The sequence below is a fragment of the Rattus norvegicus genome, chromosome 20 (genome assembly GCF_036323735.1).
Source record: "Rattus norvegicus strain BN/NHsdMcwi chromosome 20, GRCr8, whole genome shotgun sequence".
In the NCBI taxonomy this organism is placed as follows: Eukaryota; Metazoa; Chordata; class Mammalia; order Rodentia; family Muridae; genus Rattus; species Rattus norvegicus.
This window is the reverse complement of record NC_086038.1, coordinates 27,139,721-27,157,500: the sequence shown is the minus strand read 5'-3', so window position 1 is coordinate 27,157,500 and position 17,780 is coordinate 27,139,721. Positions and strand designations below refer to the sequence as shown.

General features: G+C 48.6%; 1 protein-coding gene across 4 annotated transcripts in view; it reads left to right on the top strand.

Moving 5' to 3' along the window:
- Window positions 1-17,780, top strand: part of Edar (ectodysplasin-A receptor) — a 78,739-nt gene that overhangs the window by 52,172 nt on the left and 8,787 nt on the right. The window contains exons 5-9 of one of the 4 annotated variants that reach the window (XM_039098902.2): window positions 5,467-5,552; window positions 15,079-15,165; window positions 16,466-16,594; window positions 16,693-16,767; window positions 17,030-17,102. In XM_039098902.2, the coding sequence (XP_038954830.1) occupies window positions 5,467-5,552; window positions 15,079-15,165; window positions 16,466-16,594; window positions 16,693-16,767; window positions 17,030-17,102 (450 nt within the window). Of the gene's footprint in view, window positions 1-5,466; window positions 5,553-15,078; window positions 15,166-16,465; window positions 16,595-16,689; window positions 16,768-17,029; window positions 17,103-17,780 lie in introns of all 4 variants that reach the window. The other 3 variants (XM_039098903.2, NM_001191899.2, XM_039098901.1) reach the window with 3 other exon arrangements.

The following is a 17,780-nucleotide window of genomic DNA, read 5'->3' as shown; positions in this document are numbered from 1 at the left end:
TGAAATGTAAAATACAGGAGGGAGAAGGATTTGGTACAAATGTGGTTACAGGTGGCAGCCAGAGGTGATGAACATCTATGGGACACCCAGACCAAACTCACCCGCATGGACGGATGGAGAGGCATAAGACTCAATGTGAGAGTTGAGCAGTAGTCATGCTAGAGCCATCAGTCCAGATGGGATCCGTAAAGCACTTCACAGTGCAGGGAGTGTGGGCCAGTGCATGATGAAGCTCCCCAATCCGCACACCTAGCTCTCAGGCGACTGTAGGAGAGCCCCATGACAGCACCCCATCAGGGATCCATGAAGAAGTTGTCATTCTGTTCCAGATTGTCTAAAAGGGGCAATGACTATATGCAGCCACTCCACTACCACAGAGCCACAGAGACGTTTTTAACTAACACGGCAAGCCTGGGACTGTGCAGTTCAAAGTCAAACGCTAACTAGCACTTGAGAGCTGACTCAGGAGCCATGAAGATGATTTATCTGGTCCCAATATTTACCAGAAAGCATCCAATCCCCGAAGATGCTTAACAATAGTAGTGAGCTGCTTCTTCTAGAAGCTTCAAGCAGATGGCATTTGCAGAACGAGTGGTAGGGCTGCACAGACTCCAGAGGTATGTTTCCAACCCTGAAGTCTTGAGTGCTCTCTCTGTTCAATGCTTGGCACAGATCAAGGTTTGAGAAAGGGACCGTGCTTATGCCCATCTCAGTGTGCACTACATCACTCTACAAATGTGGACTAGGTTTGTAGGTCATCAGTTCCCTATTTAGCTTGCAGAGAGATATATCTGCTAAATCAGTCATTCCTGACCCTGAAGCCACTAAAAAGAAAATGTCCACTTCCCTAGTCCAAGGCCCTCTTAGAACCACGACTTCTTCTCTCAGGATCTCAAGCTCCACAGGGGCAGGACCCACTTCCTGTTGCATGTCCTAAACATACAGAAGAAAACGAGGCTCTCATGCTGTCACAGTAGACTATGGGGGCATTTTGGCAGGCTGGATAGATTAGCTCCATGAAGCCCCGTGGTCATGAGCCAGGATATAGATTTACCTTTAAAGCTGAGGGCTGGCCCTCTCCCCTCCTTGTGGTTTGGCGGCTGCTGGCTCCCATTCTCAGCTCTGTATGCACATGTGGCCCAGACAGTCACTGAACAATAGCAGCACATGGGGCTTTCCTGTTATGAAAGGTCTGTGTGGGAGACCACAGGAGGCACGGACAAGGCAGCAAGGAAGGAGTTAGATTTCGTAACCTCCCCTACCTTGGCATCCCCTGCCCTGGGTAGCTCCTGCAGCCAGTTCTATACCAGCCGCTGCTTTTACAGAGGATTAGCAATTGCCCATGAGCTTGGCAGGCTGGGGAAAGGACTTTGCAGGTCACAGGTTGAAGGGCGTGAGTGTCTCACGACCCAGAGCATCCACTGTAAGCTTAGGTCCTAGGAAGGGGAATTTGAAGGGCGAATTGATTCCTATCATCTTAGAGGAAGTCAGTCTGAATAGAAGATTCTTGGATCCTTGTTTAAACTGAATTTTGTCCTGACTAGATAATTGAGGACAGGAAGAACCGGAGAAGGAAAGAATGCTTGAGGTAGGACCCAGCTCACAGTGGCTTGGTTTATCCTCCTTACCCCCCAAAGTATGATGTCTCCACTCATTAAAGAGAAATATCACTTCCAAACTTCTGGTTTAACCCAAAGTTAATAGTGAGTCTCCCAATGCAACCAATATTCCTTTTATCTCCAGAGCAGAACTTAAATGAGACAAGCTTTATTCCAAAATAGGCTTTTGTGTTAGCTGATGCAGCCCGATTGTAGGCAGAAAGTGTGTGTTCTAAGCATGTTCCACCAGCTAAGCATAGAGCTGGACGCACTGAATGCATTTTCTACTTAACAATTTCCTTAGCTTACAATGATCTCATCAGAATGCAACCTCATGGGAAGTCCAGGAGCATCTGTAGAGAAAATCAAAATAAGGACCAAAGAATAAGGGGTCACATCTTTACAGGAAGATAAATGGTCTTGACACTAGCTGGGCCATGGGTGTTCAATGAACACTTCAGCCTGAAGGAGCTCTGGGAGAGCAGAAGATAGGCCAGTGTTCTCCACTCTCATCTAGCTGTGTACAGAACTACAAGAACAAACTTTGGTTAGTTTAGGTTGGTGCCGAAAATAGAAAGCTAACATTTTAAAAACGTTCTCTGGGCTGGAGAGATGGCTCAGCTAGTCTGATGCACAGCATGAAGATCTGAGTTCAAATCACCAACATCCACACAAAAGCCAGAAGTGGCAACAAGCATCACAGAGGCAGGAGCATCCACACACCTCACTAGCCAAGTAGTCTCATTGAGTCAGTGAGCACCAGGCTCAGGGAAAGACCCTATCCAACAATACGGCAGAAAGCAATCAACTAAGGAACCAGAGATTGACCTCTGCTCGCCATACATTCACACACACACACACACACACACACACACACACACACACACACACACACACGTGCACTCATGCAAATGTGCGTGCACACATGGGAACATATACATAACAAATACAGACTTGAACCAATACATGCTAGAACAAGGTTTGCATGTCCGGAGGCATTTGACACTTGTACCAGGTAGACCATGCAACTTCTAAACAGATTCCTAGGGCCAACCCATCTTTTTAAAATGTCTATAACAGGGCTGGAGAGATGGCTCAGCAGTTAAGAGCATTGACTGCCTTTCCAAAGGTTCTGGGTTTGATTCCCAGCATCTACATGGCAGACTGTCTGTAACTCAAGCCTTAGCAGATATGATACCTTCTTCTAACCTCCAGTGGCATCAGGCATGCATGTTGGACACACACACACACACACACACACACACACACACACACACACACACACCCCACAGGCAAACCCCAAGACCCGCACACATAAAATAATAAAAACAAACAATAGAAAGGTGCACAGCTTTTCAGCGCTGTTCCTTGTACAGCTTGGTCAAGGGCACACTCAGGGACAGAGTCAGAGCATGGAGATTTAAACATTCAGAGCCTCTGTGGGAGTCAGAACAAGACACCCAGATGGTTAGCCTACAGCAGAAAGGACCTGTCTGCATGCCAAGAAAAGGCTACCTCAGCACAGATGGCAACCCCGGACCGAGCAGCCAGCAGCCCCTGCCCAGGTGCTAAGAACCCAGGTCTTAGGTGTGTAGCAGGTCCACTCCCCTATGTGTGTGGCTCTGGAGCCTTACCTGTGACAGAGCCTGATACCCAGATGTAAGTGGGACGTTCAAGTCTGTGGCTTTGCTGCCTTTAAAGCAGGCTGTGTGGCCTACCATTAGAGCTCTCCTCAGCTCAGCACCTCTGAACTGTGGAGCCGAGTACAGTGACAGTCATTAACTTGCCCAGTCAATATTCACCAACAATTGCCCTTAGTGCCTGGCAAGAGGTATGAACAAGGTTTATCCTTATTGGTCTTCAGCACCTGGTCTTAATGAGATGGGAGGAAAACAAACAAACAAAGGCTGTGGACTTGGGAGATGTTAGAAAGCTTCATACAGCTGAACGGCTACCGGAGGCTACCTGTCCCCTGCTGGGTTGACCCACCATTGTCTTCTATATGTAATTCATTACTTCTCTGACAAAGATAGCCATCTTAGGGGACCAGAGGGTGTGTTTGGGAGTTTTCTCCAGAAGGCTTAACAGTTAAACTGTTGTGGCTTCTCTGAGGGTGTTTTTGAGATTGGTTAATTAGTGTTTGCAAGATACTCAGGGATCTGGGGATAAAAGGCTTTGAGGAAGGGTAAGCAATTACAACCGTGAAGTTATTGGTAATGGTCCAAGCTCAGGCGGGATGGGACACTCAGGCAGGCTGGGGTCCAGAGTGCCCCAGCCCACCCTCCCCCAAGGAGAGCCTTATCTTACCACCCACAGCCATCAGGTGGGCCTTCATGGAAAACAGCTAATAAGAAAGAAGTTAGGAAACGATCATGGTTGGATCCACCATCAAGCCGGCTTCTCATCTCTTGAGTTCTAAGAGCTGACACCAGCTTCCTTTATTTGACTAGACTTCTCACAGTGTGATAAATGGCCTCACAGTTACTACACGGGGTTTGTTTAAGGAAAATGGCTCACACCAAGATAAGAGTTAAAGTGTCAATGTAAAACACTACAGGAGAGGCATGGCAGCTGCTGAGGGCGAGATCCTTTAAGGGGTGGGGTGTGAGGGCGTGGCTGGAGCATTGTTTGGGTTTAAAGGACTGGAAGCAGCAGCAGACAAACTCAATAGTTACACAGAAGTCTTTAGCCCGGGCAATTAGTTGAATGGTGCTTGGTCTCTCTGGGGAGAGGGTCGTCTCCCAGGCTACCTGCAGTGAGCTGTGTGGCCATCTCCCAGGCTACCTGCAGTGAGCTATGTGGCCATCTCCCAGGCTACCTGCAGTGAGCTGTGTGGCCATCTCCCAGGCTACCTGCAGTGAGCTATGTGGCCATCTCCCAGGCTACCTGCAGTGAGCTGTGTGGCCATCTCCCAGGCTACCTGCAGTGAGCTGTGTGGCCGGTGTAGTTGTTTTCTGTCTCTGACGCTGCCACCCACTCAGGCAATTGTGGAGTCCCAAAGGCCGCAGGGCCGAATAGGCATTTTGCAAGCAATCCCACCAACCTATGGACTCTGGGAAGGGTGACAGTGACGGGGTGGGGGTGGGGGTGGGGGGACACAGGGAGCTCAGTGATGCCCACATGTGATAGTGCATAGGTACCTCCTCTGAAAGCCTTCACGAAAGTTGTAAACACACACACACACACACACACACACACACACACACACATACACACACTAAAACCTTTAGGAAAGACAGACAGACAGACAGACAGGAAGAAAGAAAGAAAGAAAGAAAGAAAGAAAGAAAGAAAGAAAGAAAGAAAGAAAGAAAGAAAGGAAGGAAGGAAGGAAGGAAGGAAGGGAGAGAGAGAGAGAGAGAGAGAGAGAGAGAGAGAGAGAGAGAGAGAGAAAGAAAGAGGGGGCTGGAGAGATGGCTCAGTGGTTAAGAACACCGACTGCTCTTCCAGAGATCATGGGTTCAATTCCCAGCAACCACATGGTGGCTCACAACCATCTATAATGGGATCCGATGCCCTCCTCTGGTGTATCTGAAGACAGCTACAGTGTACTTGTATATGATAAATAAATAAACCTTTAAAAAAAGAGAGAGAGAAAGAAAGAAAGAACAAAAGCAAGCAAGCAAGCCATGTAAAGTCATGCCCCTAAATCATCCCAGTCTTGGAAAAAAGAATATTCCACTTCAGGGCATACTAACCATCCCCCAAGGAACTGAGGGAGTCCCGAGGCTAGTGGCCTCTCAGGTTCTCAGTTCCCACCAAGTTTTCTCAGGCCTGGCTTCAGTCATGGCCTAGTGACATCCGGGGTGTACCTGTTCGGTATCTCTCACTCATCTGCCTTTACTGTGTCTCCTCTTGCCTCCTGTAGCTACTACATGCTGGAAAACAGACCCAGGAACATCTACGGCATGGTCTGCTACTCCTGCCTCTTGGCACCTCCCAACACCAAGGAATGTGAGTGTTCCGCCCTTCCATAAAACCGCTTTCTCACTTGAATGCATTAGGAATGACCCACCGTGCCCAAAATGTATGCAGTGTTGCATTAATGAAAAGAAATTAAAGTACTTTCCCTTGGAGTAGTCTTACCGAGAGCAAGCCCAGATCTGAATTTGCTCCTGTCTATTTTTTGTACGGAGTCTGAATCTATGCCTGCCTAAAGGCTGTCTTGTGAATGAATCTGTCTGTCCCTGTGGCTGTGCATGTCTCTAACAAACAGCTCCGTTCTCTCTTGTATTGAGCAGCACGGAAAGCATCACACAGAGAAGGGATGAGGGAAACTTTACAGAAACCTCTAACAGAGTTTTACAAAGGATTCAGTCACTGACTCCAACTGTCCCACGTAACAAACGTGACTGCACGTGTCACTGCAGACAGACCCGTCAACCTGTACCCATGTTGTAGCCAGTATTTATAGTGGTCATGTTCCATAACGTGGCTTCCAGCCTACTTGCTGATTGCGGCATTTATTACCATAACACGCACACTGACCACAGACGCATTACTCTCGGGTCAGGGGCATGGAAGTGCGTTGCGTAAGATTACAGCTATGTATTGTCTTCCATTGTGAAGGTCGACTACACAGGAAATCCAAGGCATAGGAAGGGTGGTTGTGCTCTTACAAGCAGGTTAAGTAAATAGGCTGAACACACAGTGGGATAGCATTCTTAAGTCCTAAGTGATTTCATGGTGTATTATTAATTCTGGCTGTCAGGACCAACAAAAGTTCCAGTCTTTTACTACTGGTATAGAAAAAAGCCAATTCCAATACCTAAGTACGATCAGCACAGTAGGGGCTGGAGAGGGGGACATCTCAGCCATGGACAGAGCTTGTTTCTCTTGCAGAGGCTTGCTGTTCAGTTCCAAGCACCCACCTGGGGGGACTAACAGCCATCCAGCTTAAGGGGATCTGATGCTGTCTTCTGCCTTTATAGGCAACATAGACATACACAATAAAAATAAAATCGTTATTTAAAGAACACCACACCAAAGCTCTAAACAAGGGATTAGCTCTGGTGTGGGTCAGATTTTTGGAGTCAGACGTTAACTGTCATGCAGGTCAACCAGCAGTGCCTGGGACAAGTTGCTTAGCCGTACAACCTACCGGAGAGAGACCTTAACTCACCTCCTGTGTCCATTAAGAAAGCTGAGGGGACCGCAGATACAAAGATATTTTGCAATTACTATCAAGTGCTAAGCAACTTTCAGTTCGTGTGTGTATGTAGCATCACACGAGGCTGTGAGAGATGTAGAAATATGCACAAGTTATCAAAAAATTGAATAGTTTCCAAGAATTACACATAAACTATCGCCCTCCCGAGTTTATAACCCTCCATGGGGCTGCTTCTTTTGCCAGGCTATGATGTTTCATTTGTGGGGAAAGGTCTCTTTCTGTTGCAGGAGGACTCTAATGTGCGGTTTCTCGGACTTTGCTATGTGCATCCAAATGTCAAACTTACCAAAACTGTGTTAGTGGGCAACTCAGATCTGCAGAACTGAGGTAGGATAAAGGCAGACTGATAGCCTCATCACCTTCCCACACTTGCAGGAAAGGTGATCACCTGACTGGGCAGGCTGCCTGGAGGCAGGGTTGCTACAGGTTGAGGAAATCCGAAGGCCAGGCCACTTTCTGCCTTCTAGATAGTTTGGCAATTGGAATAGATTTGCATGTATTTAAAATTGAACTTCTTACCTGTCATATGCTAATTAATTTACAAGGTGGGGAGTAGGCCCGGGGCTCCTGGCTGCCAGCCTGACCTGTGGTAAAGTCAGCTGCCATTCTAATGTATCTTCTGTCAGGGGATCTACATGAATTAAGTGCCTGACAATTCTGGGATGAGGCACTCTCTCGAGTGGATGATCTCAAGACCATACCTCCCAGCAGGCACAGTCCTTTGCCTATGGAACCTGATAGGAAAGCAGCTCTTCAGGGGGTTCTCACAAAGACACATGCCCTTCCCTAGTCGCCTGGCTAATGAGGGAGAGCTAGCCAGCTGTGGTGCATCCAGTCTGGGCTAAGAGGCAGAGTCCCTGACTCCTAGAGATTTAAAAAAAAAATCAATGCATCCCTTACTTTTCCTAATTGCTTAACTGACAGCTAGAACCCAGGAAGGCTTCATTGTGGGTTTTTACAACCCAACTAGACTACCTCCAGTCTTGGCTCTGAGGCCTCTCAAGCCAGTCTCCCGGTGTCTGTTTACCTGGCCCAGTAATTTGTCTGTGACAGATGTGGTAGGTGGAACACTCCCTCAGTGGGTCTGAGCCTCCTTCAGAACATAAAGCACTTCCACTCTACCCTTCTCTACCGTTTCCCAGGGTGCATTGTGACTGGGGAGATTACCTAGAACTATATCCGGGTGAAATTAGGAGACCCATACACTCAGTTCACAGCCCCACCTCAGGAAAGCCAAGGGGACTGGGCCAAACCTCATCTCTGTCAGGATCTTGAAATCCCTGGCTGGTGGCCTAGGCGGCACCTCTTCCTGAAGGGTGGATTTCCTGGGCTGTGTGGAACCAAGTTGTCATTCTTGGTACTCTGTGTCAAGGACCCTGGGGCACGTGGTATTGCAGCTACATGCCCAGTAGAGCTGGAACGGGCAGATGGCCAGGCGCAGGACAGCCAGTCCAGCTACATGCCTGAGTGTGCATGAGGGTCTCCTCGGCAGGAAGGGCAGGGGCCGGGGTACGGACTGTTCTCCTCATCTGCAGGACTGAGCCTGTGTTGGCATTCTCAAGGACTCTGTTGGCTCTCTGTGCAATGAGCAGAGGAGCCAGATTCTTATCACCTTCCCATGAAATGCTTGAGAGAGCACACGTTTCTGGGCCTGCCTCTGATTCCGCTTGACGCCAGGGTGTAGGTTAAAGGTCCCAGCTCCAGAACTTTTCTGCCATTGTTAGAGCATTTATCCTGACCTGTGGAGCTCTGACGCCATCCCTGCCCACAGACTTCCACAGCCAAGGTTGAGTTCATGCTTACTGAGCCCTTCTACACACATCATTAGAGTACTACTGCATTGCCGAGACACAGGTCACCAAGGGGCTCTCGGGAGGAACGGGAGAGTGATACGCACTTACTCATAAAGTAGAATAAATGCTCCTGTTCCTGGGTGGCCAAGCTTCAGTTTCTGCTTTTTCTACCATATGACTAGACAATACCTGCACACATTGGGGTCAACCATCTGTGTACATCGAGACAAGGCAGATACAGCCGGAGTCTTCCCTACCCTGATCTGGCTGGCAGCTGAGCATGTATAGCCTCTGCCCAAAGCCCTGAAGCCAAGCCCCTCCCCGCTCCAGCCAGTGCCAGCCCCACTCGGGGTGCTTCAGGCCTTACTCTCCTTTGCCATCTACTGTCATGGTGCACTGGTGAGTCCACATTAGACCAGAGGGACACACAGAGTCCTTTGGTTTGTTTTTTTCAGCAAACCAGAGAACAAGATGCGCTTGAGCAAGACGCTCTGGCTATAATTTTCCTTCTCCCATGTTGTCTTAAGAATACAGGTGCTGGGACAGCTAAGTAGACGGGGGTGGGGGGGTGGGGGGGGGACACCTGTGCTGTAATGACGATTGATGTGAGTTCCCTCTAGAGGGAGGGAGACAGGAAGTCAGGAATGGAGAGAGGTGTGCATCGCACCTGGCTGGCTTCCATTGCGAGCTTCCACCCCTAAGAAAGTGATCTCATTCTCTGTACCTCAGTTCCCTCTAAGATCTTGTGTGGGGACAGATGGGACTGTATGAGCAGTGTGTGGGAAACACCCATGTTGGTGCTGGTGACATGTCAGTGTGGTGGGCAGCAGGCTCAGCTCCACAACAGGAAAACTGGGACAGAGTAGAGGAGACACAGACATAACACAATGGAGTACTGTGTTGCGACAGTAACGGTCGTGAACTCTGTTCTTTTTTTTAATCACTTGTCAGTGGTTAAGACCCATGAGTTAAATCAAGAAGAGAGTGGTTTCTTAGGAAGGGACACCCAGTTAAACAATTGAATTATGACTTACAGTGAGCCAAGGACTGTTCATGTGAGCCTTAGAACATAAATAGGAAAGCCTGGCCTCCGAGAGCATGGACCCAGTTGTTTCTGTAAAGTACTGTTCACAACAGAACATGCCACATGCCATGTGCCACTATTCACACCAGGATATCTCATATGTCTGTCTATCCACACCAGAACACGCCACATAGACCAAGGACCTGGTGAGAAGCAGATTCCCGTAGAGCATGTCTGGGCAGAAGCAAAGGCTACATTCTGCTCTCACTTCTAGCAACTAGTGAGTATCTGACAACTCCACCCATCGTTCACAGATCCACCGCCAGGGTGTGTGGCCAATGCCAGGGTTGAGGGGCACCTCCTTGACAACCCACATAGCCAAGTCACTCTTAAAAATCCAAACTGTTTATGTTCTGTAGAGAATGCCAGCCAGCCTCTAATACACACTGGCACATTTGTAAATTGTGTGGATTAACAACTTCAAAGGCTCCTTATATACCATCATCTCTTTGAACAGAGGTAGAACTCCACTAAGCCTGGTGCTTACAGCTCTCTAAGTCCCCAAGAAAGGTGAGCCGAGCTGCAGCCAGACTGGGAATTCAGAGTGAACTAGGCACATCTGTCCCTACTGTCTGGTCTGGTAATGGACTGAGCAGAAACCTCTGCCCACTTTCTGGAACGTCAGTTTTTACCAGTCGTTATCACTCAGGTCATCTGCAGTTGACAACCCAGAGAGACTGTTATGGAGTGAGGGCACAGGGTGGTATGAGCTATTCCTAGCTGCCAGACATCTTGATGGTGCAGAGTCAATCAGCGTCAGACCAGATTACAGCCTGTTGCAGGAAGCCTAGCATGCTGCTCTTGGGAAGTGCAATGTGGCTGTGCTTCCGTGATGCACAGTGTGGATTCGATATAGCTTCTGTGTCCACCCATGTTCCTTGTAGGGTAGGATCGTTTGTGGACCCATGGCTTGAAAGATGTGCCGTGAAGGGTAGCAATAGCTGAGCTCTCTGGGCTGGCGCTCTCTCTCTCTCTCTCTCTCTCTCTCTCTCTCTCTCTCTCTCTCTCTCTCTCTCTAAGTTTTGCCTACACATAGATCACACACACTTTACTCAGCATGATAGAGTGTGTTCGTAAGATTAGCATGCGTACATCTATAATTCTGTGTGTGTTTTTCAAGGGTTTGGGATAATGGAGAGCAGGTGTCTGTGTTCTCTGGGGAATTTCCCAAGCATTCTGTGGAACAACAAGGGCATCCTCAAGTCATTACCAGGGGCCTGATTCTGTCTACCAAGGCCTGCCAGTGCCCAGTTGCCCGGTCTCCTGGCACATTGCTTCTTCTAGGTTGTCTTTTGGGGCCAGACCGCCCCACTGTTCTCTGTGGTGGGGCAGTTGAGCATAGCTGTCTGAGGTCAGCCTGGGGATGGGCAGGACTGGGGCTTGCTCTGCTCACACCCTACCTCCCTCGTGTGGAAGCAGAGGACCCTGAATTGGGGACAAGAAGACCAAAGAAGATGTGGGGGTGTGTTTTGTTTTGTTGTTGGAGGTGGTGGTGGTTTTGTTGTTGTTTAATTACTGTACTCAGAGTAGTACTATTGAATTTGTTTTTGTGTTCCATAAAGAACATTCCTTCCACCTGCCTGAAACAGAATTGCCACTAAGAACCAGGCACCCATGCATTTATTTGCTCCGAGTCGCCTCGGCTCTCTCTTTGCTGAAACAGCAGCTCCATCCTCTCTTGCCAGCTCTGATTCTGAGAAGCCTATTGTCAGTTCACGGGTTGCTGCCCTTTAGGACCTGCATGGCCTGTAGGCCTGGCTGGATCCATGTAATTCTGCTCCTTCTGCACATGAGATAGGTCTCGGCATCTGCTGCAGGATCCCTGAGGGAAATGCCTGCTGCCCTGCAGATTCTGGAAGGACCCTGAGGTTGGCCACAGGAAAAGGAGGGATGGAGGTCCTGAGGACCTGAAGGGTTTGGTTGCGGGGTGGCTGCATGTGTTTGGTTCCAGCCTCTGGCTTAGAGAGTTCTACCTTCCTGTCAAACCTCATCCCCATGTCCCATTTTCTCAGCAGAGCATCCTTGGCTGGAGAATACCGGGCTACTCTTGCAGCCTGTGCAGTCTGGGTGTTCCACTAATGCCAGCTGGAGTTCAGTTTGGGGAATGTCCAGTATATTGGAGCAAGGTATAGCTGGTCCAAGCAGGTAGCTTCCCCGTCTCGGCGAAGATGTCGTTAGCAAGTAGCAGCCTGCACCAGTGTTTGGCGATGTCATGTAACCAGTCCTCCCGGGTCCAGGGGCATTTCATAAGTCTGTACTCACCAACTTCCTTCATTGTTCTTTCTAGACCATAGGCCTGGGTGTGTTTGCATCCCAGCCCCAACCCTGTCACTGCCTTGGTCTGCAAGTCCTAGCAAGAAGGGACAAGAAAAGACAGAGATTGCTGGCATCCACAGACACAGCCCTTGGCTTTTTTTTCTCCCTCTGTCCACATATCTTAAGCTCACTTGAGCCCCTTACCAAACCAATAGACCCGTTCCTTTGCAATGCCCTATTTGCTTTAGAGAAAGGAAGTTAGATTTCTATTCAAAGCTGGGTCAGGACAGTCCACCTGATGACATGTGATGGCTGGTTTCCCAGCAAAGTACAAATGGCAGAACCCTGGATCTTGCCTTAGCTGGCTGGAGCAACTGCCAACCTGCAGGAGACTTGGTGGGGTCTGTGAGCAAGGATGGGCACAGCCTGAATGCCTGCCATTTGATAGGTTAGCATAGCTAAGTAGACAGGGCCACCACCAGGGACTCCCTCAGCAGTTCCTTGCTAAGTTACCCCCAAATATAAACTTTAAAGGCTGAACATAAGTTTGGAGTCTATAGGCCACAAGAAAGCTTCCAGTCTTCCCCCAGAATGAAGAAGAGAGACCTTATCCTCCCTGGGCAAGTGATTATTCTCCTGACTACACCGTAGTTCTATTTCTGTCTAATGTTGAGAGACAAGCTAGCCTCTGAGTACTTTGGCACCTCACTGATGCACAGAAATTGACCTCCAACCTGTCCTCAGATAGCCTTTGTACCTCCATACCGTTTACCTGTCCATCTCTCTGTGTGTTGAACTAGGTATAAGGATGGAAACAGAAGCATCTGGCTTCTATCCACAGGATTTTGTAGGCATACATTTTTTGCAACCTACTTTTAATAAGGGCTCAACCTCTCTTCTAGCCCACCACCCAGTGGAGGCAGTGGAGGAGAAAAGTTATTAGGATATGGGGGAAACGGACCTGTTCAGCAACAGTTCTTGAGGGTGAGCTCAATCTTCCTAGGCAGCAGTTCAGTCCTGTAGCAAACACCAAATGTGACTTACAGTCCTCTAGGCCGGCAGACACCAGGCACGAAACAGCAGCTACAGTCCAGTCCGTTCAGCAAACAGACACCAGGCAGCTGTAGTTAATCCAGGCTCACCAACCAGTCTGAGGTGAGGCTGCAGAAGCGGCAAGCTACCTTAGGAATCTCTTGAGCAGTTCTTGGGCGAGTTTATCACAAGTTGAGTTCAAGAATGCTATATAAGGCGAACCAATACATGTGTGTCTTTAGTGAAGAATAGTGAGGTGGAGCAAACAAAACCAATGCTCAGTGCTTGTCTCCCATTGTCTGTGGGGTCATATTTATATTCCTTTGTCAAGCATCCTTTCACGTGTCCACTATATCCAAACATCCTTTCACGTGTGTCTGCTTCAGGAAAACAGTCTCCCACATGTTTGCTTTAGCAAGACATCCTTTCTTCTGTGTGCCCAGCAAAATATCATTTGGTATAACTAACTTTCCAGAGAACTAGAAGTTCCCACTTCCGGGTATGTACTGAGAGAGCTTGTCAGCTAATCAGGCAGCGCACTCCACTTCAGTGGGACTGGGCTCTTGCTCCTGGGCTGGCACAAGCCAGATGGCAGGAGGCTTTCCACACTGCAGGCCTGTCTGCCTCCCAGAACCTCTGTCAGTCTGCTGTCCTTGCTTACTCCTCACTCAAGCCCTATGGTGCTGTGGATTGACCCTGTGTACCCTCTAGACCAATTCTATGGGCTGGCTGGGGTGGGTGGGAAGGACATGACTTCAGGGAGGTTGGTGGTGGCTCCATCTGGGCTTATAGCTGCTTTTCAGAAAGCACACGATTACTATATGAACCTCTGCAGGACTGAGAACCATCAAGGATAAGAAAGAAAGGAAGAGAGAGAGAGAGAGAGAGAGAGAGAGAGAGAGAGAGAGAGATATCTGTGTGTTCTGCCTCTACTGCTGAGCTATGGTCCAACCCCGATTGTTTTTATCAATTGAAAAACTCAAGTTTGACTTAAAGAAGGTTATTTATCAGAAAAAAAAAAACATGTATTGTGGTTTGTCTGATAGCAAATCGGCTTCCTTTTTCTTTTCTTTGACACTTTTTCTTTCTTTTTTTTTCTGTTGTATTTCCTTCTTTTCTTTTTGAGACAGAGTCTCTCTGTGTAGACCAGGTTGTGAGTGCCCTGGAACTCACTGTGTAGACCAGGTTGGCCCGGAACTCAGAGATCTGCCTACCTCTGCCTCCTAGTGCTGGCCAGCATTACAATGCCCATCCTTTTGTTTTGTTTGTTTGGTGACCCGTTTTCCCTATGGTGGGAGAGTAAGGAGCCGTGGCTAAGGAGGAGAGCAAAGCACATCCGTTCTTAATTGGGTTGGTTGAAACTATTTTAAAAACTCGCCTTAGGCTCAGAGTGCAGTGCAGTGGTGCTGTGTTGGCCTAGCATGCACAAGGCCAGCACTACTGAGCTGCCACCATTGGAATCTTGGAGGAAATTCTAGAAGGAAGGACATCAGAGCTGAGAATGTTACTGTGAAGTTTGGCTAGCTCCTTCTGCTTCTGCTCAGGGCTTTATTTTTCCAGATTTTTAGTAATGAAGATATAAACTTTTATGACTAGAAAAGATTTTAAGAACATATTTCTGCTCTCCATAGTTGAAAAAAATCAAGTATTAGTCCCCTAAAATGCTCTCATGTACATGTGCTACCCTTCATATAGAGTGCACAGAAGCTGTCTCAGTTTGTAGGTGAACTGGGTGGATGAGGCAGAGCTGTCTTTATGTAAGGAACAAGAATCCTATGGAGGGAGCGATGACTCACGGGTAAGAATGCTCGCTGCTTCTGCAGAGGACTGGTGTTCAGTTCCCAGCTCTCATACTGGGTGGATCATGCCCACTGGTAACTCCAGCTCCAGGGACTCCAATGTCCTCGTCGAGCCTTGGCAGACACCTGCACATATGTGGTGCACACGCATATATACATACATTTAATAAAATAATTTCTAAGATGTCAGAATACTCTTTGGGGACATTAAACATTTCCTCTCTGCCCCACTCCTTGCAATACAGTCTAGAACTCCAGATTGGTTCATTTCACTGCAGTGCCTTATTTTCCAGCCTTTGAAGGCCATGCTTTGCCAGATCTCTGAGGTTATCTGTTCTCCTCACAGGTGTGGGAGCCACTTCCGGGGTTTCAGCTCACTCCTCCAGCACTTCAGGCGGCAGCACCTTGTCCCCCTTCCAGCATGCTCACAAAGGTAAGGAAGGCACTCAGCTGTGAGTCTTGTGGAACTCAGAGAGCTGAGAGTGAAGAGGGAGAGGGGAGAGCTGTCAGCAATGATGACACAGCCCTTTGCCTCTTGTCACTCCCTAATGTGACAGAACCTTGATATAGAATTACTATTCCATGGTATCCTGGTACTCTAGCCACCTTGGCAGGGTGGAAAGTGACAGTCAGAAGTCAGTGTCGATAGTAATTTACACTTTTAATACTCATTTCCAATGATTTTTATTCTCCCTAGCTCATAAGAAATGGAAATGATGGTTGAGGAGCACTCTCCCCACCCCCACCTAAGTTTCTCTCAGTGCAAGACCTTGAGCTGGCCCGTCCCTTCTCATAGAGACTCATAAAACTCATAGAGGAGTTACTCTGTGGTTTTAATGCCATCTGATTCTTAAGCATGTTTGGGATTGGGTCTCCATGAAGCTTGGGGACCTTCAAGAACCCTCAAAGCCAATATGCAGCCTGATACACCCCGACCCAATGTCTGAGGGCAATAGGCAGAGGTGTCCCCATCACTTCCCCCAGAACCTGGGAATAGCGTGCACCGGGACTCGTAAGACAACATCACCCACACCCCACAGTTATAAACACAGCAGATAACATCAAGGAGACGGAGTGTCCTCAGTGGGCTCTCAGCTCTGCACATCCTTCTGATGGCTCAGAGCACTAGATGCCTGTCACTGGATCCTGCTTCATGAGAACCAGGTGTCTCGTTTAGTTATTTTGGAGAACTACAGGAAGGTTTCAGATACTCCACACGTCCAAAGCTCCATCACGGAACTGAGCAAACAGCTCCAAAAATAAGCGGCAGCCAGCAGAAGTGGAAACAGTAGGAGTTGCTGGGTCAGTCAGCCTGCTTTACCCTGGGGCTCTTGTCAGTACTCTGAAGACGAGGTGCCAAGTAAAACCAAACCAGGAATGTAGCCTCTAGCCGGAGGGGTGGCTTTTTGCCGGAAGTGCCTGAACTCCCAAGACAGATTCTTGTTCATGGGCCGCTCTGATCCCCATCTCTACCCTTCTCTCAGGACCTCAGGGCAGTGACACTAAGAGTGAGCACCCAGGAATGGCTTCTTGCTTTGCATCCTGATCTTTTGAGTATAATGCACAGTGTTGGGGAAGCTGATGAGTGGTTCTGACCTAGCAGCCAACACACGCTCTGGGGGCCAGGTCCTTGGGCCAAGTATGACCCATGGAAGCAGTCCTGTGATTGGGTCTCCTGGTGGGTGCTGTGGCTTGGAGGACAAAACCATTTATCCTCCTTTCATTGACGCCAGCAGAGCTCTCAAGTCAAGGACACCTGGCCACCGCCCTGATTATTGCCATGTCTACAATCTTCATCATGGCCATAGCCATTGTCCTCATCATCATGTTCTATATCATGAAGACTAAGCCTTCAGCTCCAGGTGAGATCCCTGCACCCACATCCCTATTCCAACACTCTGTCATCTTCTCTGAGAGAGCCAGGGAGCTCAATGTAACCTTCTTCTTTCTCTTCAAGCAGCCTGCTGTAGCAGTCCCCCAGGAAAAAGTGCAGAAGCCCCAGCTAACACACATGAGGAGAAAAAAGAGGCCCCAGGTTTGTACTCAGCCCACACTGCCCCATGCACAATATCTAGCATGACAGTGGAATATGTTCACCTTGTCCTCAAACCTGGCAGCCCAGCCTCTTGACCACCTCTGATTCCAGGGCCTTTGAGGGGGGTGGTATACCCACTTGTTCTGTCCCTAGATGGGGACCCAGTCACCAAAGGATGTCTACTGAAAAGGAAACAGGAAGGGAGATCCAGGTTCAGAACCACAAGCTAACTCTCACCAACCCCCAACTTCCATTCCTATAGACAGTGTGGTGACTTTCCCTGAGAATGGTGAATTCCAGAAGTTGACAGCAACACCCACAAAGACCCCAAAAAGGTATGTGGAACAGGAACTCACCTACACTCACTACTAGGTTGAACAGTCCCAATCCCAAGAGTGGAGTTAGCAGCTAGGTCCTTATAGCAGGCAGGCAAGCTGAGTGTACTAGGTCTGAGGATGCTCCAAGAATACTAGAGAGTAGCTTCCCACCAAAGGGGGCAATGTAAACCAGCACTGAATTTCTCTTTCCTCACTGATTACATGAGCTGGGGCAGGTGTAACACCTGCCTGCTACTCCCCACTGTCCATTCTCCCCGCTCCCAATCTCCCAGATGCCCTGAGCCTTCCACCTTTCTCTTCAAACCAAGGAGCCAACATGAATCACAGGGCACGCATGTATGCATGTGCACGTGCACACACACACACACACACACACACACACACACACACACACACACACAGGTCTGGTTCTCACAGCTGCAAGTAGTGCTTACACTGCTTTAAAGACAACAGCCCCAGCCCCAGGCCTAAGACTGGTATTGCCACATCCCTAAGAGTAACAGTTGGTGCCATCCCCACTTCCATAAGTGGACCAAGATCACACGCCAGTGATCAACAAAACTGGAACCAAAGCCCAGAGTGTCAACCATCTATTAAGGGTTGGTGTAATAAGCCTCTGGGGAAAGAGATTTACCTGACCATATTTTAGCATATTTTCCAAGCATTGGGTTATAG